The sequence below is a fragment of the Terrapene carolina genome, unplaced genomic scaffold, assembly GCF_002925995.2.
Source record: "Terrapene carolina triunguis isolate 2854851 unplaced genomic scaffold, T_m_triunguis-2.0 Scaffold146, whole genome shotgun sequence".
In the NCBI taxonomy this organism is placed as follows: domain Eukaryota; kingdom Metazoa; phylum Chordata; order Testudines; family Emydidae; genus Terrapene; species Terrapene triunguis.
The window spans coordinates 173,520-197,654 of record NW_020664497.1 but is presented as its reverse complement, the minus strand read 5'-3'; the positions used below and the strand labels follow the sequence as shown (position 1 = coordinate 197,654).

The 24,135-nt window shown below is 41.0% G+C and overlaps 2 protein-coding genes across 3 annotated transcripts in view; one reads left to right on the top strand and one right to left on the bottom strand.

Annotated features, from left to right (window-relative positions):
- Positions 1–4,651, top strand: part of MMRN2 (multimerin 2) — a 51,117-nt gene extending 46,466 nt beyond the window's left edge. For both annotated transcript variants that reach the window (XM_024209887.2, XM_024209879.2), the window contains one exon: positions 3,843–4,651. In XM_024209887.2, the coding sequence (XP_024065655.2) occupies positions 3,843–4,231 (389 nt within the window). In that variant the 3' untranslated portion in view covers positions 4,232–4,651. The remainder of the gene's footprint in view (positions 1–3,842) is intronic.
- Positions 4,652–14,190: 9,539 nt separating this feature from the next.
- The window catches only part of BMPR1A (bone morphogenetic protein receptor type 1A), a 69,863-nt gene continuing 59,918 nt past the window's right edge, over positions 14,191–24,135 (bottom strand). Inside the window, exons 10-11 of the mRNA XM_026653678.1 lie at positions 22,315–22,445; positions 14,191–16,866 (exon numbers count right to left, since the gene is read on the bottom strand). Coding sequence (XP_026509463.1) covers positions 16,741–16,866; positions 22,315–22,445 — 257 coding nt within the window. The 3' untranslated portion in view covers positions 14,191–16,740. The remainder of the gene's footprint in view (positions 16,867–22,314; positions 22,446–24,135) is intronic.

Sequence of the window (24,135 nt, the reverse complement as noted above, 5' to 3'; positions counted from 1 at the left end):
ACTTAAAATGTGTTGTTTACTGACTGCTTTTGGCACTGATTCTGTAGGTTCCTTTCTATCATGCTTCACTGCAGTGCCCTCTGCTGGTAAGAAGTATTTCTTTATAGATTCACAGACTGAGCCCAGAAGGGACCATTTCTGATAATTTAGTCTAACCTTTTGCATAGCATAGACCATAGAATTTCACCCAGTAGTTCATGAATCGAGCCCAATAACTTTTGATTGAGCTAGAGTATATCCTTTAAAAAGACATCCAAATCTGGATGGAGAGTCCGTCACATCCCTAGGTAAATTATTCTAATGTTTAATTACCCTCACTGTTAAAAATGTGTACCTTATTTCCAGTCTGAATTCAGCTTCCATCCATTTAATCTGGTTATTCCTTTATCTGCTAAACTAAAGATCTCTATCAGAAATCTTTTCCCTGTTTATGTAACTCAGACCACCTTCCAGTCATTTCTTAAATTTCTTTTTGATAAACTACATAGATTGTGCTTCTGAAGTCTTTTACCGTAAAGCATGTTTTCCAGACCTCAAATCATTCTTGTGTCTTTTCTGAATATTTTTCAATTTTTAAAAACATCCTTTTTAAAGTGTGGACTCCAGAACTGGAGACTGTATTCCAGAAATGGTCTCGCCACTGCCATATACAAAAGATAATACGAACTCCCTGCTTTAATTTGATAATCTTTTACAGTAAAAGACTTAAAATAAGGCACTGCTTTAAGATATGTGGTTTGGCATTATTTTATCTAGAATTATGGAAACACCTATTGCATGTACATAGACTCATAGAAGATTAGGGTTGGAAGAGACCTCAGGAGGTCATGTAGTCCAACCCCCTGCTCAAAGCAGGACCAATCCGAACTAAATCATCCCAGCCAGGGCTTTATCAAGCCGGGCCTTAAAAACCTCTAAGGATGGAGATTCCACCACCTCCCTAGCGAACTCATTCCAGTGCTTCACCACCCTCTTAGTGAAATAGCTTTTCCCAATATCCAACCTAGGCCTCCCCCACCATAACTTGAGACCATTGCTTCTTGTTCTGTCATCTGCCACCACTGAACAGCCTAGCTCCATCCTCTTTGGAACCCCCCTTCAGGTAGTTGAAGGCTGCTATCAAATCCCCCCTCACTGTTCTCTTCTGCAGACTAAATAAGCCCAGTTCCCTCAGCCTCTCCTCGTAAGTCATGTGCCCCAACCCCCTAATCATTTTCATTGCCCTCTGCTGGACTCTGCAATTTGTCCACATCCTTTCTGTAGTGTATGTGTGGGGCAGGAGGGGGGCAAAACTGGATGCAATACTCCAGATGTGGCCTCACCAGTGCCGAATAGAAGGGAATAATCACTTCCCTCGATCTGTTGGCAATGCTCCTACTAATGCAGCCCAATATGCTGATAGCCTTCTTGGCAACAAGGGCACATTGTTGACTCATATCCAGCTTCTCGTCCACTGTAATCCCAGGTCCTTTTCTTCAGAACTGCCATTTAGCCAGTTGGTCCCCAGCCTGCAGCAGTTAATGGGATTCTTCCATCCTAAGTGCAGGACTCTGCACTTGTCCTCACTGAACCTCATCACATTTCTTTTAGCCCAATCCTCCAATTTCTCTAGGTCACTCTGGACCCTATCCCTACCCTCCAGTGTATCTATCCCTATCACCCAAGCTTAGTTGCACGCTCAGCAAGTTCACGGATGACATCCATCCCATCATCCAGATCATTAATGAAGATGTTGAACAAAGCCAGCCCCAGGACCGATCCCTGGGGCACTCTGCTTGATACTGGCTGCCAACTAGACATCAAGCCATTGATCACTACCCATTGAACCTGACGATCTAGCCAGCTTTCTATCCACCTTATAGTCCATTCATCCAATCCATACTTTTTTAACTTGCTGGCAAGAATACTGTGGGAAACTGTATCAAAAGCTTTGCTAAAGTCAAGATATATTACGTCCACCACATTCCCCATATCCACAGAGCCAGTGAGCTCATCATAGAAAGCAATCAGGTTGGTCAGGCATGACTTGCCCTTGGTGAATCCATGTTGACTGTTCCCCATGAAATCTGGTCTTTTGTATACTTTTACTCTGTACCATACAGATTAACAGATTTCATGGGGGAGACCAGCATTTCTCAAACTTGGGTTCACAACCCAAAAGAGGATCGAAGGGGAGTTGCAAGGTTATTGTAGGGGGGTCATGCTATTGACACCCTTACTTTGGCGCTGCCTTCAGAACTAGGTGGCCGGAGAGCAACAGCTGTTGGCCGGGCACCCAGCGGCAGTGGAGAAGTAGGGTGGTAATATCATACCATGCCTCCCTTACTTCTGCGCTACTGACTTCAGAGCTGGGTGGCCAGAGAGTGGCAGCTGCTGACTGAGGGCCCAGCTCTGCAGGCAGCAGTGCACAAGTAAGGGTAGCAATACCCATATCATGCCATCCTTACTTCTGCGCTGCTGCTGCTGGTGGCACTGCCTTCAGAGCTGGACTCCTGCCTAGCAGCCACTGCTCTTCAGCTGCCCAGTTTGGAGGGCAGAGTTGCTGCCAGCAGCATAGCAGAAGGGTGGCAATACCACGACCCCCCTACAATGACCTTGAGACCCCCCCATTACCTTATTTTGGGTCAGGACCCCTTTAGTTACAATCCCATGAAATTTCAGATTTAAATATCTGAAATCATGAAATTATAATTTTTAAAATTCTATGACTGAAATTGACCAAAATGGACTGTAAATTTGTAGGGCTCTACCTATAATGAATCAATTAATCCTTTACAAACAGGTTTTATAAGTTTGTGTTTTATATGACATCTGATTCTTCTTTACAACAAAGAATGAAAATTTGAGCAGTCTAGTAACATTACTTATAGAACAAGAGGCATTTAATTGTAAAAATATTTCTCTAATTAGTATGGAACAATTTCAAATATACATATGTTATTTGGGTGAATCTGTTGTACTATAAAAAATAGCCAAAATATTCAGTGCAACTATCCCACCAGCTACTTGGCCAAACAACCTACTAGACTTTGTCCAAGTAGTGATATATCTGCATTTGCAATTCATTTTTTAAAATGTATATGATATGGTCTACTCCAGAGAGATCATGATGTTCCTATTTATTCTCTGTCAATTACTTTCAGATCTGATTAGATTGCTTTACAAGTCAAGACAATTTTTCTGTCAGCACTTTGCATTCAACCCAGGAAATGAAAGATGCAAGTTTTCTGTCTGCTTCATATATTAATGACTAACAAAGATTATGGAATGAAAATTTTGCTGGCAGTGTTGTTGATTAATGATGCAGAATGGACTGTAGCTTGCTCTTGTAGCTAGATCAGTTCAGCAATGCTGATGGTAGCAAAAAACGAGTTATTTGTATTATAGTAACACCTAGAAGCCTCAACCAAGATTGGGGCCCCACTGTGCTAGGCACTGTATAGACACACAATGAGCACACAAAGAGTAGGAGGGGAAGCAGAGGTGCAGAGAGGTAAAGTGACTTGCCCAAAGTCACACAGCAGAGCCAAGAATATAACCTAGATCTTGTGACCCACTAGTCCAGTGCCCTACCCACTAGAACATGGCGCCTCATTAAATCAAACAGAGATGATTCCTAAGACCCAAAGGAAGCAGATATGGATATATTACTGTTGAGCCACTTTGATTCCCATTGTGAGCACAATCTTATTTCAAATATTTACATTTAATAAGATAAGTTAACACAAAAAAATATGTGGCAATCATAATTACAAGCTTTATTCCACTACCTACCTGTGGGGAGCAAGCGCAGAAAGAGTTGCTGTGTTGTTAAAACTGTTCCTCTCCCCGTGTTGTTCTAGATTCATCCGTGGCATTCTACGTTGGATTCTGCGAAGAATGGGATGAAGTAAAAGCATTGAGGTTTAATGAAACATACCTTAATTATGGTAACAGCTATTTCCCTGAACAGGGCTACTTCAAAGCACCTCAAAATGGTGTCTACATGTTTGTTATCAATGTGAAGTTTAGCGCAGGACCTGCACTAGGGCAGCTGGTTTTTAGCCGTGGGAACAGAATGACTCTGTCAAGTAGTCAGAAGAAGGAGACAACTGGAAGCTCTGAGACCACTTTTGCTATGGCAGAGCTGAAGAAGGGGGAGAGAGTGTGGTTTGAACTGCTTCAGGGCTCTATAGTGAAACGTAGCCCACCTGGAACAACCATGGGTGGATTTCTAATATTTAAAACTTGAAGTGTGCCATTGCTCATTAGTCAACATTTTCCCACAGATACAGTGGACCATCAATTACTGCCTGATCTGTGATTTGTTTGCATATAAATTCTGTTGTGTGTTTTTAACATAGCACTCTTAGATTTACCTCCATGTTCCTTTCTAGACATATTTGTTTTTTGATTACTTAAAGCATCACATAGAATTTAGAGAAATGGGATTTTATTAAGTTTCTTCTGTGTGATGAGTTAATGCGTTGAATGCAGTATCTCAGCCCAAGGTAAGTTAGAGTTGAGGGAAATTCCAAGATTTCAAAATGTAGTTTCATCCTGAATTGGGATGAAAAATCAAATCTCTGATTTTTACATATAATACACCTCTACCCCGATATAACGTGACCCGATAGAACACGAATTCGGATATAACGCGGTAAAGCAGTGCTCCGTGGGGGCGGGGCTGCGCACTCAGGTGGATCAAAGCAAGTTCGATATAACGCGGTTTCACCTGTAACACGGTAAGATTTTTTGGCTCCCGAGGACAACGTTATATCGAGGTAGAGGTGTACTTCATTTTGATAAGGTCAAAATGTTTTGGCTTTTACATTATAAATTATAAATATAATATATAAATCAAAATGATGAAATCAAAGTGCAACATTTCAAACTTATAAAAAAATGTTTCAAAAATTCTGATAAAACACAGATTTAGTCAAATCAGCATTTTCTGATGGTAAACTGTTCCATCGGAAAAATTTTGACCAGCTCTAGTTGTAAGCATTAAACTACAGAATTATTAAAAACAGGTCCATGTATTGCTCTTCAAACCTTAATTTTATAGCTGACTGTGCCCCTTTGCAGTGAAGATTGGATGTACCAGTTCGTAACACGTATAATAATCACATGAAAGCACGCCTTTGCACCATTGCCTCTGCATGTCTCTTGGAATAAGGCAAGCCAGAAAGTTAGCAGTTTTAACTGTTTATAAATTAACTCACTGGTGGGATTGTAAGCATCTCTCTGTACTGCTGTTTCCAATACACTGAAGACTGAAAATACACCATTTATTCTGTGCCTTTGACAAGTAAAGTAATCTCATTTTTATGCACAATACTGCTTGAATATTTTGAATTGGGGAGAGGAAAGAGTACAAGAAAAGCAAGACGGGGTGAGAAAGTGCAAAGGGAGACAAAAGCATCAATGACAGGGCTGGTATCTTTCATTTAGGCCATTAAAATCAGGTGACCCAGACACTTTTAATGAAGTAGATTCAAGTCTCCTTTCTATCCCACTCATCATCTTCAGCAGTGATATGGCTTAGAGCAGGGGTCAGCAACCTTTCAGAAGTGGTGTGCCGAGTCTTCATTTATTCACTCTAATTTAAGGTTTTGCGTGCCAGTAATACATTTTAACGATTTTTAGGTCTCTCTCTATAAGTCTATATTATATAATTAAACTATTGTTGTATGTAAAGTAAACAAGGTTTTCAAAATGTTTAAGAAGCTTCATTTAAAATTAAATTAAAATGCTGATCTTATGCCGCTGGCCCGCTCAGCCCGCTGCCGGTCTGGGGTTCCGTCCGCCAGCTCCTGCCAGCCAGGGTCCCGGCTGCTGGCCCTGCTCAGCCTGCTGCCGGTCTGGGGTTCCAGCCCTGTCCACATAGAGTGGGTACCTACCTTCTCCCTGGTTTTAGCACATTTTCTTCCTCTCTGCACTGAGCTGAGGGTGGGAGTGCACTGAGCACAGGGCTGGGGGTGAAGGAGCAGGCTGGAGGTTGGGGTGTAGGGTCTGGCCAGGAGCTAGAATGAGGGAGGGGGCTCAGGGTTGGGGCAGGAGGTTTGGGTGTGTAGCGCTTACCTGGACAGCTCCCATTTAGTGTGAGGGGTGTAGGTGGGAATGTGGGGGGGGGGGGTGCAAGAGCTTCCGTTTGGTGCTCAGGGTGGGGCGTGGGGGGGGCTGGGTATGTGTGGGGGGTGCAAGAGTCAGGGCATGGGGGGGCTGGGTATGTGTGGGGGGTGCAGGAGTCAGGGCAGGGGGATGGGGGTGTGTGAGGAGGGTGCAGGAGTCAGGGCATGGAGTGTGGGGGAGCTGGGTATGTGAGGGGGGTGCCAGAGTCAGGGCTGGGGTCATGGGGCAGTGCAGGGGTCAGGGCAGGGGGCTGGGTGTGTGTGAGGGGGTGCAGGGCTCAGTGCAGAGGGGTGAGGGGGGTTCAGGAGTCAGGGCAGGGGGCTGGGGGGTGTGGGCTGGAGTCATGGGGATGCTCCCAGCCCCCTGCCCTGAGCGGCTCAAGGCAGGGGGCTGGAGGGGATATGCCGTGATTCCACCGTCCTTCCCCAAGGCCCCGTCCCCGCCCCTTCTCGGGAGCAGCGAACACGCTGCAGCTGCGGTTCCGGCTCCGATTCTCCCCCTCCCTCTCCAGGGCCATCAGCTGTTCGGCCGCAGGGAGGGAGAGGAGGAGGGGCAGGAACCCAGCACGCTGGGGGAAGAGGCAGGGGAGGAAGGAGCTTGGCTGCTGGTGGAGGCTGCCCTGCAGCAGCAGCCGGCAGGACCAAGCTTCTGCTCCCTGCCCCTGCAGGAGAGAGCGGTGGGCGGAGAAGTGCAGGCTGGGCCGGGCAGGATTTTTAATGGCACACTGCTGCCTGCCGGGGTCTCGGCCGCCGGCCCCGCCCAGCCCGCTGCCGGCTTGGGTTCGGCAGCGGGCTGAGCGGGGCCAGCGGCCGGGACCCTGGCAGGCAACAGTGTGCCATTAAAAATCAGCTCGCGTGCCGTCTTTGGCACGCATGCCATAGGTTGCCGACCCCTGGCTTAGAGAAACCAGGTAAAGTCCCGGCCTCATTGAAGTCAATGGGAGCTTCGCCAATGACTTCAGTTGAGTCACAATTTCACACGAGTTATTCAAAGTGTATTTCTCCACATGTACAATACATTTTTCAGAGACGTTATTGTCTATGGTTGCCAAGCTTCACAGTGCCTCACATGCTTTTTCAAAATTCTTAAGTATTAAAGCAAATTTTTGCTGACAGTAAAAAGTTTAATTATATTAAAGTTCTAAGGGTGGCCAAAAAACGTATACCAAAAATGTAAGAGTTCTGTATCTATTATTGGCAAGGGATAATATTAGTAAGGGGAGAAATTAACATTCATTAGATTATATCAGTTATGGAGAAAACAAACATTTTGCCAAAAGGAGTCTCAAAACTTTAAAATATAATACCACTTTGTGGCCAAAAAGCCAAATACCATGGGGAAAAAAAGTTATAATTGATTAATCAAAACAAAATTAAAATCATTCATCAAAAATTTCACTAAAACACAGCCTCTTCATTGTGCCTTTCAATACTATTCACAAACAAAATACAATCTCACCCTAGCCAACATTAATGCCATGTGGTAAAACAGAATAGCTTTAGTATCAACTACAGTACAGTAGCTGCAGTTCATTAAAAATCAAAGATATTGGCAACATATCTAGGCCCTTTCCAGCCCCACATTTCTATGATTCTATATTTCAAGGTACCATAAATATTAGCTGTTAAAAAGGACAATTCTATTTGAGATATAAACTGTTGCTCCTTGGATTGATGAAAATGTCCAGAAGGACTCAGCTTTAAGTATTATATCCCACTGGCCACTTTTGGAACCCCATAGGACAAGAGTTTACTACTATAACTTCACTCAAGTAAAAATACAAAATTATAATTGGTTTTCTAATTAATATTATTTGTAGGGCTGTCAAGCGATTAAAAAAATTAATTGCGATTAATCGTGCGGTTAAACAATAATAGAATACCATTTATTTAAATATTTTTGGATGTTTTCTACATTTTCAAATATATTGATTGAAATTACAACACAGAATACAAAGTGTACAGTGCTCACTTTATATTTATTTTTGATTACAAATATTTGCACTGTAAAAAACAAAAGAAATTGTATTTTCAATTCACCTAATATAAGTACTGTAGTGCATTCTCTTTATCATGGAAGTTGGACTTACAAATGTAGAATTATGTACAAAAAAATAACTGCATTCAAAAATAAAACAATGTAAAACTTTAGAGCCTGCAAGTCCACTCAGTCCTGCTTCAGCCAATCGCTCAGACAAACAAGTTGGGTTACATATGTAGGAGATAATGGTGCCCGCTTCTTGTTTACAATGTCGCCTGAAAGTGAGAACAGGCGTTTGCATGGCACTGTTGTAGCTGGTGTCGCAAGATATTTACATACCAGATGCGCTAAAGATTCATATGTCACTTCATGCTTTAACCACCATTCCAGAGGAGATGCATCCACGCTGATGACGGGTTCTGCTCGATAATGATCCAAAGCAGAGCGGACTGATGCATGTTCATTTTCATCATCTGAGTCAGATGCCACCAGCAGAAGATCGATTTTCTGTTTCGGTGGTTCAGCTTCTGTAGTTTCCGCATCAGAATGTTGCTCTTTTAAGACTTCTAAAAGTATGCTCAACACCTCGTCCCTCTTAGATTTTGGAAGGCACTACAGATGCTTAAACCTTCGGTCAAGTGCTGTAGCTATTTTTAGAAATCTCACATTGGTACCTTTGCATTTTGTCAAATCTGCAGTGACAGTGTTCTTAAATCAAACATGTGCTGGGTCGTCATCTGAGACTACTATAACATGAAATATATGGCAGAATGCGAGTAAAACAGCAGGGGACATAAAATTCTCCCCCAAGGAGTTCAGTCACAAATTTAATTAACCCACTATTTTTTTAATGAACATCAGCAGGATGGAAGAATGTCCTCCGGAATGGTGACTGAAGCATGACGGGGCATACGAATGTTTAGCATATCTGGCACGTAAATACCTTGCAATGACGGCTACAACAGTGCCATGAGAACACCTGTTCTCACTTTCAGGTGACACTGTAAATAAGCAGGCAGCATTATCTCCCATAAATGTAAACAAACTTGTTTGTCTTAGCGATTGGCTGAACAAGAAGTAAGTAGTTAAAGTTTTACATTGTTTTGTTTTTGAGTGCAGTCATGTAACAAACAAAAAAATTCTACATTTGTAAGTTACACTTTCACAATAGAGATTTCACTACAGTACTTGTATGAAGTGAATTGAAAAATACTATTGCTTTTATCATTTTTACAGTGCAAATATTTGTAATAAAAATAATACAAAGTGAGCACTGTACACTTTGTATTCTGAGTTGTAGTAGAAATCAATATATTTGAAAATGTAGAAAAACATCCAAAAATATTTAATAAATTTCAATTGGTATTCTATTGTTTAACAGTGTGATTAATCATGATTTTTTGTAATCACAGTTAATTTTTTTGAGTTAATCCCGTGAGTTAACTGCGATTAATCGACAGCCCTAATTATTTGTACTGGCAATAAGAGTTTGTGTCAATTCAAATGACAAATAGATCTTTACCTTTATAGGCAACATATGCCTCAAAGGTCTATCCCCAAACACAAATAAAGATCAAATGATCAAGCAAAGCAGTTTATTAAAAGCGGCCTTTGTTTTTCTTCCAATACGAACCAAGGAGAAAAGTTAAGAAGAATACTGATTTTAGTATTGTGCCCACATTTAAGGCACTGGATGATTGACGGTAGTCCACCATGCAACTTTGAGCATCACTAAGTAAGATGATTAAAGCTGTTAATAACCATTGTTAACTTATCCAATGATTTAAAGACTGAACCAAATACAGTATTTTAAAAGCAGAGAAGTACTTGGTTATGTATTATCAGTTTCCAAGGTAGTACATACTCATGAAGAAGTCTTATAGTAAATACAAAACACATTACTAATATGTACTAAAATAAGGTTATTTACTTAAAAATGATACATTGGACATAATCTGTGTACAGAAAAAAGCATTCATGGTAAACTTAAGGCACCTTTTAACTCAGATGCTGTACAAGGTACATTAGTGTGTTACATTTTAAAAGATTATTCTACACTTTTGGCATATAACAAACACAAGAATGTAATCATTCTACTTGTTTTACCCTTCTCTCATTTTTATTTACATCTTCTCTAAGTTAACTACAATGTTATTTTTGTATACAATATAATACATTTCATGTTGGGCATGGGTAGGTCAGAGCACAAACATCACTACAGTATGTGGACTTAATTGCATTCAAGGATAATATAGAACAAGGCAACAATTACATGAGATTTGTTTAACAAATTAAGTAAAATAGTGTTCACTCCACCTTTGTGATAACTATTAAACCATGGCTACCATACTGTGAACTCCATAAAGCTCTGTATTATATACCATTATATCATCCCTACATGGGGTACACCCAGTGGAAGCAGGATTGTGTCCTCTACCTTCTTACAGAAGCACTGTCACAACAATGGAGAACTGCTAAATCATTTCTATCTAACCAAAATAAAAGATAATTAATTCCCTTTAAACATTATTACAGTAACCAAAAAAGATTTTTAATTTTAAACTTAAGTGACATTTTTATTCTTCAAATGGTTTTAGTCTGTTAATTTAATTTAAAATATAGTATGTGAAGACAATATAGCTGATTTGTAGCCAAAGAATTAATTTTATAGCACATTCAGTGGTCATTTAGATGATGTTCTAAAATTTGATTCTAGGCTTACTGAGGAGGTAACAGTTAAAAATTCATTATGCATTTTAATATCAACACTTAAAGATAATATAATTTAAAAATGTAAATGAAATAATTAAGGAAAATATGGTACATACAAATGAAGCTACCAGTTTTACAAGATTTTAAAGTCTCGTACTTTCAAAAATATCTACCTTAAAAGCTGATTAGAGGCCTACGGAAGTTGTACATCACTTATCTAATTTTGGTTTTCAAGATACTCATTCTTAAAGGAAAATTCTAAGATAAGCAAACAGTAAAACCCAAAACGCAAGTCTGCATTCATTCCTAGAAACATCATATTCCTTTAGGAATTTACAAGTTAACCAGGAACGTAAATGTTTCCTTACTCTCACTGAATACAATGGCCTCAATTATCTCAAAGATGCAAGTTACTTTCCATCCAACTAAAACAAGATAGAACCTGCTAGACAATACAAATCTCCATATGCAATGCTTAATTGGTTCCAATGCACAGACCATGTTCACAAGGCATACGCTACACATAACATTTAAAAGATATTTGCCAGGCATCCTCTCTCCCCCCCCCCCCCGCCCTTTTTTTTTTAAATACTGGTTGACAAATAATGACTGAAGTAAGTTTGACCAACAAAATGAGATGATCACTCACTTAGGATGAAGGAGTCTGATACTCCTTTAAAAGGCTTTGGAATCCTTATAAGGCAATGCAACTTGACTTAAGTCTACATTAAGTATAAAAATATTTTAATTAATAAATTTGCTAAGATTAATGTCAAGATTTTAAGAAATTGATATCTAAAGCTATGAGCGTAAGCACATATTTAGGCCCTGATTTTGCAAGTTACTTCACATAGGACTTAAGCACATGCTTAAGTGCTTTACTGAATTAGGGCCTTAATTTACTGATTTTCAGACATACTGAGCACCTACCGGCTCTCAATTGAGCCAATGAAAGTTACTGTATACTCAGGATTTGAGAATATCAGGCCATTTACTGAGGTGCCTAAAAATAGATTTTGGAGCCCAACTAGACAACCACTTTTTAGAATTTAGGCGCAAGTCCCCCTCCACCTCTTCCTCTCCCCTCCTCCACCCGCCCAACAGAAAACCCAGCTCAGTGGATTTACTTTATGTAAAAGTGTTTTTTGTAAAGCCTTTTAAAGTGTTATGGTATTTACTCAGAGTATGTCTAAACTACAATTAAAAACCCATGGCTGGCTCATGCCAGCTGACACAGGCTGAGGGGCTGTTTAACTGCAGTGTACACATTCAGGCTCAGGCTGGCCCCTGGGCTCTAGGACACCGCGAGGTGGGAGGGTCCCTGAGCTCAGACTGCAGCCCAAGCACAAACCTCTATACTGCAATTAAACAGCCCCTTAGCCTGAGCGGGAGCCCAAGTCATCTGGTATGGGCCAGCCACAGATATCTAATTGTAATGTAGACATACCTTCAGTATCACCAACATTTTGCCTTGCAAAAACTTAAGCAATAAATATTTGGGGTGGGGGGAAATCAATGAATAATTAAAAATGGTGTTTCATTTTTACATTTCTGTTGCTTTATTTAGACTACCACCAACTGTTTTCCTTAAAGACTTCAGAAAAACACACCAAGATTAAGTGTCAGCAAATAAATCATAGCTAATAAAGATGTATAATTCAAATGGCACTTTATGAGATGAATACAAATATTCCAATATAGCAGTGGTTCCCAAACTTGTTCCGCCACTTGTTTAGGGAAAGCCCCTGGCGGGCCGGCCGGTTTGTTTACCTGCCGCGTCCGCAGGTTCGCCCGATCGCGGCTCCCACTGGCCATGGTTCGCTGCTCCAGGCCAATGGGAGCTGCTGGAAGTGGCGGCCAGTACGTCCCTTGGCCCGCGCCGCTTTCAGCAGCTCCCATTGGCCTGGAGCAGCGAACCGTGGCCACTGGGAGCCGCGATCGGCCGAACCTGCAGACATGGCAGGTAAACAAACTGGCCTGGCCTGCCAGGGGCTTTCCCTGCACAAGCGGCGGAACAAGTTTGGGAACCACTGCAATATAGGAATGGATTAAATTAAAAAAAACTCCATGTTCTGAAAGAGCAAGCTTATGGGACACATGCATAAACATTTTCCTTTTTATTGTTAAAAACCCAGGGCGATGGGTGGGTGGAAGCAGCTTATTCTAAATTATTGATTTTATTACTCATGCCAAATATTTTCCAACTACCTGTGCTACTCTTGGGGGAATTCTGCGTCACTGTGCGTGCGTAGAATTCATGGCCCCTGCAGATTTCTTTGCTTCCCCACAGAAAAATGACTTCTGATGGGGAAGCAAAGGGAAGCCGCAAGAGCAGTCACACGCCCCTCCCCAGCAGTGCAAGCAGGTTAGTTTGAGTGCCCAGAGCTGCTGGTAGAGACGTAAATCACACCCGGGGCGGGAGGGCTCGGCAGTCATGTGTGAGAGAGAAAGAGACACTCTGTCCCTCTTGCTTGCTATTGTGGAATGCTCGGCGTGAAGGGGCAAGGCTTTGGGGTGTTTCTGAGAAGGTAGATGTGCAGCAGGCTCTGTCCCCACAGGCAGAGTAGAATGTAGCAGCCTGCCTGCTTAGTGAATTGTTCCCATTGTTCTTAGTAAATTCCCCAGGAGTATAAAACAGGTGTAAAAAATTTAAGGCTCCTTTATATTCCCAAAGTGGTGTAAATAAGCCTTATTGTAACAGACAGTATGGCCTTATAAATGCTTATGATGCTTTAGTGATTAGAATTGGTCTAAATTTTTTGACTGAAAAATTTTCCTATCAAAATGAGCTCCACGAACTGTTTTCTACTGACCTTCCTGGAGATGGTCAGTAGCCAATATAAATTGTGAGTTTGAGCCCTCACTTGCTCTTCAATTGCCTATGATGTAACACTGAGCATATGGCTGCACAGATTTGTTGATTAATAACTAGAAGTAAAGGGTCAATACTAGCTACATTACTACTAGACAGAGGGGGCTTGGGGATTTCCTCCAATACTCCCCACTCCCATTCTCCATCCATTGTATTGTAGTTTAAATAAATTACCAAAATAATTGAAACCAGCGTGATTATATTGTGTTATATTAACAAATAAAATATGCAGAATTTTGCAGAACTTTAAAATACTGTGTGCAGAATTTTTAATTTTTGGCACAGAATTCCCCCAGGAGTACTATGCAAACTAATGCACAAAGACATGCTTAACGACTTCAGCCTCATCTTATATCTTTCTTGGCAATGGACGGAAAAAAAATTTAAAGCCCTTTTTTCATAAGAATTGTGGCACACTATTGTCTACCGCTGTCTTCAAATAAGTTAAAATTATACTTGACACACCCATGAATTGTTCAACCAGAATACATATTAATACTTAAAGGCTTTAATGAACAAAAGTAATGACTTTATTTTAAAAAAAGAATTGTCCCTTGAGATAACTAGTTTTCTATAAAATATGTAGCATTGTTAAATAAAGTCTGTACATCACAACAGAAAATAAAAAATACTGCAGTCTTTTGCCTGACCACTTACTTTTGGCAAACTATGGAACAGAAGTGAAAAAACCCAATGTTAGATAGTTATTTGCAGTTGTTCACAAATGCACATTGGAACTTCATTAAGCTACATTTTCTATTGTATTTTCAAAAGACATTTTAACACAATTTCAAAGCAGTCTCCATGTACCCATTTTAAGACGACAGATAATTTATCAAAAATCTTTATATGAAATCGCTAAGTCTGAACAATTTCAACATTATTCCTAATTCCTTCCCCCTCCAAATCTGGGCTATAGCATGTGTGTACACATGTACCTATGACCAGGTGTTTTAAAATAGAGCACATTACACACTATATAAATACCTTCCCTTTTTAAAATTATCTAGAACAAGGTTTACAGTACAAGGTTAGAGGCACTTAAATTAGGTTTAACTGAACTGTTCCAATACTGTGTTTTTAATCTTCAGAAGATTCACAGCATTGGGAGTTTAAATTTGAGTTATGGTGCTTTTTCTGACTTCAAACGAACAGTGACAAAATTAATGGTATATAACTAATGACCCAACTTTACAGTAATCATTTTAGTTTTTTTGGCCTTTTATATCAACCTGTCTTGGTCAACAAAAAAAGGAGCAGAAATTTGATTTCCTGTGCAAGCCAAATGGCTTTCATGTAACTAGCTAGTTGCTGCAGTACAGAATCATATGCACAGCACTGCATATTATACAGCAACCCTTGACCAAATCCTGCAGCAATGTTAATTTATTGTACCTCCATTAAAACCCCTTTCAATCCCATTTCTCCCATACCCAACAACACACGTCCGATTCAGTTGAAAATACACTGATTTACAATTCGTCGATGATTTTCAGGAATGATAGTATTTGATTATGTTTTTTCAACGTGTCCTCTAGATGGCCCAGTAGATCTCCAGCAGTAACGATGCTGTCAGGGTGATCTAGCTCAGAATCTCCTTTGCCTGCCTCATGCATGCCAGTCAGCTTCAGCGGTTCATCTCAGTTCCCCAGGCCTTGGATGACACTCTCAGTTTCCTAGCTGCCCAGCCTGCACTTCTGGGAGTGGGCCCTAGCTGCAAACTGGACTCCAGCTCTGGCTCTCAGACCTCCCCTCCTGCCTGGTTCTACAGAATAGAGAAAGGAGCATGCAGTGCAATCCATTTAATTCCCTCTCATGGGGAAAGATGCAAAGCATGAAGCAGCTGCAGACAGGTCCCAGCAGGACAGAGAGACAAAACAGAAAGCCAAAGGTCTGGTTGCTGCAAAATGGTGAAGTCTACAGCAAAAATGATGACTTCTGTGGTACCCTGAAAAAAGCCAAATTCCACAACCACACAATCAAGGAGCATACTGGGCCCCAAGTGAGATGATTGAGGCAGATCACACCTCTCAGTCACTGTTTCAGGCTCTCTGCAGACTCAGGGCCTGTCTCCACAGCGAGGCAATGCACACTAGAGAAATGTGATTTCTAAAATGCACTCATGTGCTGCACGCTTACTGGCCTGCAACAACCCTGCTGGCATACACTAAAAAGTTTCCTAGTGCATGTTAACAAGCAGCATGTACATTAAGCACCCTAGGAAACTTATAGTGTGTGCCAACAGGATCTACATGGATCAGTCAGTATACTTTAGAAATCACACCCCTCTAGTGTGCGCATTGCTGAACCGTGTAGACAAGCCCTCAGATGGACATTAGTTTACACTGTTCACATTTCTGAGGTTCTCTTTGCAACCAAAACAGCACAGAAATGTAATTATTTCAACATGAAAATTGAGATTCTGGAGCACAATTCTGTGTCGAGGGATGAATTCTGTGGCAAATCCTGAAACTGTGGAATCAGGGAACATATGGGGCCCTGACCATAAGTCTTTCTGTGAATTTAAATTATCATCTATCCCAAATGGCAGCCAAAGAATCCTGGCACACACATAAAAGACCCATAAAAGGCATAGGAACTGTTAAACTGAGTAGTATCTCAAACAGATTCCTAACCTACAGGCTATTTCAAAAAGTCTTGGTATGAACCAACTAGGTTTTTATCAGGTAGAAGGCAAAAAGCTTATATTTCTCCATCTCTGTTGAATCCATTTAGCTTTTTAAGGCTTTCACAGAAAGCAATTCAGTATCCAGAGTTTCACTGGAGACTCACTAAGTGTGACTGAAGTCTCAATGCAGCTTAAAACAAAAATGATACGCATATTTAAAACAAGGCTGTCCATATATGTAGCATGTAGTGTACAGAGACTCTCAGCATTATATTCTACAAAGTACTGAAAGATTTAATATTAGCAGCCTGTAAAAGTGAGATGAGGAAGTGGACTGAATCTCAGTTGCTTCCTCTTCCCACTTAGTTCCCACCCTTATCAGGGTGAAAAGTTCTAGGAGTCCAACTCTGCTCCTCAGTACTATATTATTCTGTCAAATCTTTACATCTTGTGATTCCACCATCTTGGCAAGTGTCTTCTTGATCCTCAAGGCTGTAAGTCTAGAGGCAGGATTGTGGGCCCAGCATTCAGACATTAACTTCAACACTGCTCTTAAACACTGAAAATTAAAAAACAAAAAGGATATTATTGTAAACAATAATGACTGACAGTTGAAATGGCACAAGTTTTAAGGAGTACACTGGTGAAGCTAGTAGGCCAAAAAGGTTACTTTTTTCCAATATTCTGTTGATTTATTTACAATATCCTTTGACAATTATTTCCCCTGAATAAAGTAACATTGGTATCTCCAACAATGATTTGATTTAGAAAGTGTGTCTTAGTTACAACACAACAACAAACTGGTGCTCTTTCTTTTGTTTTATAAGAGCTCAGGGATTCTTTTACATTTCAATTTACTGCCTGAATTCAAAAATGGAAGAGGACTATAAAGTTTCAGTGGGTCAGGCTAACATCCCATAGCAGAGTAATGAGGTGTCATACTGTGTACCCAATGTTTCTCACCAGAGGGAAGGTTGTCATGACAAAAGGTCTGATTGGGTGACAAGTGAAATGGGAGAAATTAGGGCATGTCCAAAAGAAATGGACAATCTCTGACAGGGTGGGAAAAGAAATAATATAGCATGCATATAACTTCTATTTGAAACAGGTAGATCCTATTATTTATCTACCAGCCTCAATAATATCCATTTAAAGACCAAATATTCCTGTTTAACCCATAATTACATAGAATGATAAAAAACCCTGCACCTCGTGGGAGAATCTTTATTACACATAATGCTGAATAGACAATAAAATATATGCATTTTCTAATCTTCATCACAGTGTAAGGTAATTCACACCAATTTGGGAGAATGTGTGAAGAGACTAGTAAACATTTGAAGACTGCCAACAGTCTTTGGAACCCTACCTTAAAAGGTTTACTCAATTTCAAGCACACTGAAAATAAATGCAAAATTTTGAACACAAATTTTTGTGCCTCTTAAACAGCAAATTAATGTAACAGGGATGGCCAAACTGCACCTTGTGAGACGCATGCGGCTCTTTTACAGTTAAAGTGTGGCTGAAGGAGCTCACTTGGAGGGTGTGTGTGTTCTGCACTGCAGCACAGTGGTGGGGCTAGGAGCTTCTGCCAGAAACGACTGGTGCCTGCTGAGAGTGGGTGGAGGGGGGGGTGTCATAATTTAAAGGTGTCCCCCCTCACAACAGCGGGATGCCCTCCCTCTTACCTTCAGTGGCCCCTTCCAGCAGATCCCAGGTGCTAGCTCTGTGTGGAGAGGCAACAGCAAACAGCTGGGAGCTGTAGGAAGGAGCCACTGCTTTAGCGCCATGGGGAGAGGCAGCAGCAAAAGCAGCGGCTCTCCCTGCAGCTCCCAGCTGTTTGCCACTGCCACTCCCCATGCCTGCAGCTCCCAGCTTGCCAGCTCCAGCAGCTGCCGTGCAGAGAGGGAACCCAATGACATCATATGCCCAAGTGGGGCCAGCATACCATGGCAAAAATCGGGGGGCGGGGGGGAGCACATAAACCCATGTGCCACCCCCCCACACACATCTCCTCTGGTTTCTGCCCAGCGGGGAGGGGTGGTCTCGGGGCTTCAGTCCCGTGTGACTTGCCTGCCAGTGCTCGGGGCTTCAATATATAGCAGCATATCTGAACTAGCACTACCTTCAAACTAAACATTGGAAATTATGCAGCATGAGCTACTGTTACCCTTAATAAATGGGCATTTTAATCCCATTATTATTTCACCTTCTTCTGGGATACTGACCCTAGAATACCACTAATTCTCCTAATGGATCTCAGGTACACAATGAAAACAGGAACAATGCAAAACCTAATGATACTCTATATGAGATCTCTCTGAGTAAAAAGGAAAATGAAGGTTACTTACTTGTATCCGGAGCTCTTTGAGATGGACTATGCATATTCCCACTCATGGGATGCTCCGACTAACACAGCCTGAATGATAGAACTCTAGCCAGCAGTGTTCTCTGGAACGCTCATGTCTGTCCCTCAGCCCTCCCACCAGTGAACATTAAACCTTCCATGGCAAGGATATAAAAGGGGTATGGCGGCCAGCTGCCTCAGGTCCTTTTCCCATGGCCTCAGGTCCTCTGAGAGTAGGACTCCAAAGCAGAGAGGAAAGGTGTGCAGAATGTGTGAATATAGAGAGTCCATGTCGAACAACTCCAGTTACAAGTAAGTAACCTTCATTTCTTCTTTGACTATCCTCTGCATATTCCCACTCACAGGACAGTCTAACTACGGTAACACTGACCCAGGATGGTGGGAACATGGAATCCCAGTAAAATGAGAATTGCATTGCCAAATTTTGCATCTGATCTAGGTTTTAAGTCTAAGGAGTAGTTCCTAGTAAAAGTGTGGATTGTACACCACACTGTTACTCTTTATGTTTCTATTAAAGGAATATGTCTAGCGAATGCCACAGATACTGCTTCTGATCTAGTAGAATGAGCTCTAATTCCTTCAGGAAGACAGGAATTCATCAGCTTATAAACTTCAATACATAGCCTAACCCATCTTGAAAGAGTTTGTACAGTGACCTCTCTCCCGTTATTCCTCTTTTCATAAGAAATAAAGAAATTGGGAGACTGTTGAAAATGCTTAGTTCTATTTAAATGAAAGCTAAAGCCCTTCTAACGTCTAGCACATGAAATCTAGCCTCCTCATCTTGAGCGTGAGGTTCGGGAAAAGAAAGCTGGTAACAGATTTATAGAAAAATATAAGAATCTTGGGTGTGTACAGAGAATTTCTTTATCCTTATGAAAGATAGTAAATGGTGGGTACAGCATTATCACTTGTAATTCACTTATGCGCCTTGCAGAAGAGGTAGCTATCAAGATGACTGTCTTAATAGATAAAGAGAACAGCACACAGATTCCCACAGTTCAAATGAATGTTTCATTAACTGTGTAAGCACTATGTTTAAATTCGAAGATGGAATAGGATAGCTAACCGGTGGATATAGATTATTAAGACATTTCAAGAATCTTTACATCACAAGTAAAAACTAATTTACTATCCACAGGGACATAGTAAACTGAAATTGCTGCAAGATGAACCTTGACTGGTGACAAACAGAGACCAACTCTTTTAAGATATAATAAGTAATAATAAGTAGGGCTGTTGATTAACCGCAGTTAATTCATGCAATTAACTAAAAAAAATTGTGATTTATCGTGCTGTTAAGAATAGAATACCAAATGAAATTTATTAAATATTTTGGATGTTTTTCTACATTTTCAAATATATCAATTTAAATTACAACACAGAATACAATGTGTACAGTGCTCACTTTATATTTTTTATTACAAATATTTGCACTATAAAAATAATAAACAAAAGAAATAGTATTTTTCAATTCACCTCATACAAGTGCTGTAGTGCAATCTCTATCATGATCGCGCAACTTACAAATGTAGATTTTTATTACATAACTGCACTCAAAAACAATGTAAAACTTTAGAGCCTACAAGTCCACTGAGTCCTACTTCTTGTTCAGCCAATCGCTAAGAGAATCAAGTTTGTTTACATTTATGGGAGATAATGCTGTCCACTTCTTAATTATGTCACCTGAAAGTGAGAACAGGCGTTCTCATGACACTGTTGTAGCTGGCGTCGCAAGGTATTTACACATGCCACATGCGCTAAAGATTCATATGCCTCATCATGCTTCAGCCATCGTTCCAGAGGACATGCTTCCATGCTGGCGACGGTAGTTAAAAAAATAATGTGTTAATTAAATTTGTAACTGAACTCCTTGGGGGAGAATTGTATGTCTCCTGTTCTGTTTTACCCGGATTCTGCCATACATTTCATGTTATAGCAATTTCAGATGATGACCCAGCACACGTTATTCGTTTTAAGAACACTTTCACAGCAAATTTGACAAAATGCAAAGAAGATACCAATGTGAAATTTCTAAAGATAGCTACAGCACTCAAGTCAAGGTTTAAGAATCTGAAGTGTCTACAGAATCCGAACCACCAAAAAAGAAAATCAACCTTCTGCTGGTGGCATCTAACTCAGATGATGAAAATGAACTTGCGCTGGTCCGCACTGCTTTGGATTGTTATCGAGCAGAACCCGTCATCAGCATGCATGCATGTCCTCTGGAATGGTGGTTGAAGCATCGAGGGATATATGAATCTTTAGCGCATCTGACATGTAAATATTTTGCGACGCCAGCTACAACAGTACCATGCAAATGCCTGTTCTCACTTTCAGGTGACATGGTAAACAAGAAGCAGGCAGCATTATCTTCTGCAAATGTAAACAAACTTGTTTGTCTGAGCGATTGGCTGAACAAGAAGTAGAACTGAGTGGACATATAGGCTCTAAAGTTTTACATTGTTTTGTTTTTGAATGCAGGGGTTTTTGGTACATAATTCTACATTTGTAAGTTCAACTTTCATGATAAAGAGATTGCACTACAGTACTTGTATTAGGTGAATTGAAAAATACTATTTCTTTTGTTTTTTACAGTGCAAATATTTCTAATAAAAAATAAATATAAAGTTTGCACTTTACACTTTGTATTCTGTGCTGTAATTGAAATCAATATATTTGAAAATGTAGAAAACATCCAAAAATATTTAAATAAACGGTATTCTATTATTAACAGCATGATTAATCACACTTAATTTTTTTTAATTGCGATTACTTTTTTTAATCGCTTGACAGCCCTAATAAGAAGTAAGATAGAATATGTAAGTAATCAGAGCTGTATATGGATCTACATCAGTGGTTCTCAACTTATTTATCATTGTGGGCCGCATATGCGGGACCCCCGACCCTGCGGGGCAGGCCGGCAGCCTTGACCCCGGACCCTTGCTGTGGGGGGCAGGCTGGCAGCACCGACCCTGACCCCGTGGAGAGATGCGGGAGGTACATGAACATGCTAACAAACACTTCTAGCTAGAGTTCTATTGGTCAGGCTGAACGGTCTGTGCATCCCATTAGTGGGAACATGCAGAGGACACCTGAAGAACTGTGCAGCACTACCAATGAGATCTCTCCATGAAAAAGCAATGGGGCCACTAATGATCTACCCCATCCTCTCCTCAGGTCTACAAACACACTAGTATCACTTCATATTCCACAGTGTTGAAAATGTCTGATATATCCAGTATGACAGAAAAAGATATACTGAGGTTGAGTGTGATAAACTGCATTAAAATGACATATTAAATTGTAGGTCCATTCAAAAACACAGGAAAATACTAAAGCCTAGCTCTAGATTGGTTTGGGGTGAGAATGTGATCATTCAGTTGGTTGCTGGTGAGGTACTTCTCCTTCCCATCCAAATGGGTATATAAAAAGATCAGGCATGTAAAAGCGCTACCAGTTGTTCTCACACATTAGTATTTTTATTGTGGTCAGAGATATCTCAAAACATTAGAATGTCTAATTTTGTTGCCTACTCTACTTCAGTTCCAGAAAACTCTGGGAAAGACTAAAATACCCTTATTATATATTAGGGGCTAACGCTGAACTCCTCCCGTTTCTCCCTTTTGGTGTACTTACTTCATCGCTATTCCATCTGTTAGATACCACTGGGCGTAGGCGCTTGACACACACCACCTCTCTCATATCTTCATAAGATGGATCATTCGGCACCATGTCATAATATGGCAACTGGTACTCTTCAACAATACCTGAAATATGTGTGAAAGATCAGGGTAATATATGCAAGAACAAACTAAATCCATAAATCTGCTCCTAATCTAAACTCCTAACTAACTGAAGAAGCATAAATTAACACAAAATTCTCTTGTCAGCAACTTAAACTCATCAGTGGTTGAAAACTATAGGTAACACAGAATTGAACATAATATGACTTGCTGAAAATTTATAGCTGATGGTGGACATTTAGGACTAAATGTTGACTTAATTACCTATAGTCCCACTTAATATTTGGCGCTATCTATCCTATTACATACTATAGACCTACTCCCTACAACAGATGAGTGCATACATGCATATTTTCCACTTTATTCTGAGACTGCCTGTAATCTTCCTATTTCACCACATCCAAGAAGTGTACTTCACTGAACATATAAAGACAGATCACTGTCCCAAGACAATGCAATCTAAATTAGGATGAGAGGGTTACTCACCTTGTGCAATAACTGAGGTTCTTCGAGATGTGTCCCCCTGTGAGTGCTCTACTTTAAGTGTTTTAGCACCCTTGTGCTTGTTATCGGAGATTTGTGGTAGCAGTGCCTGGTTGGGTCGCACATGCTCAGTCCCCGTCTCGCGCTGCCTCCAGCAGTTAATTGGCACTGTGCGAGCAACCTCCCCTCTGTTCCTTCTCTACTGCAAAGCATGAGTGTGAAACTGTGAAGTAGAGGGGCAGAGGGAGGGTAGTGGAGCACCCATGGGGACACACATCTCGAAGAACCTCAGTTACTGCACAAGGTGAGTAACTCTCTCTTCTTCGAGTGATGTCCCTGTGGGTGCTCAACTTTAGTTGACTTCAGAGCAGTGCCCTCCAATGGAAGGGAGGGGCTTTGGAGTTGACGTTGTGACAGAGGATAATACGGTGAGTCCAAATAATGCATCAGATGTTGCAGGCTGCTCTAATACGTAGTGCTACATAAATGTATGGGTAGAGGCCCATGTCACAGGTCTACATAGGCCGGAATGGGAACACTGTTCAGAAAAGCTATTAAAGTTGACATTGCCCTGGTGAAACGCATGTGAATCCCCATAGGGGGTTGCAGGTCCTGTGGCTGGTAACACAGTTTGATGCATTCTGAAATCCATTTGGAGAGCCTCTGTTTGGATATGGCATCTCCTTTTGATTGTTCCATGATTGAAACGAATAATTTTGGGACTTGCGGAATGACCTTGTTCTATCTGTGTAAAAAGCCAGGGCCTTGTGAACATTAAGGATGTGAAGTGTGCATTCTTGCCTATCCTTATGTGGCTGAGGATAGAACATGGGTAAGTAGATGGGTCGGTTGAGGTGGAATGAGGCAGCAACCTTAGGTAAGAACTTGGGATGCGGTCTGAGAGTGATTTTGTCTTCGGAAAATACTGTGTAGGGTGAATCAGCTATGAGGGCCCCTAGTTCCCCCACTCGTCTTGCAGATGTAATGGCGACTAGAAAGGCCACCTTCATTGACAGATGGAGAAGTGAGCAAGTGGCTAGTGGCTCAAATTGGGTATCTGGTGATGCCCCAGAGAACTAAGTTGAGGTCCCATAGCGGCGTGGAAGTGTTGAGGCTTTTCAGAAAATGTTTGGTGGTATCTGATGGTGGAAAGCTGCTATGGCTGAGAGATGTACCCTGATTGAGCTAATAGATAGGTCTGATCTCTTAAGTTCATGCAGGTAATCCAGAA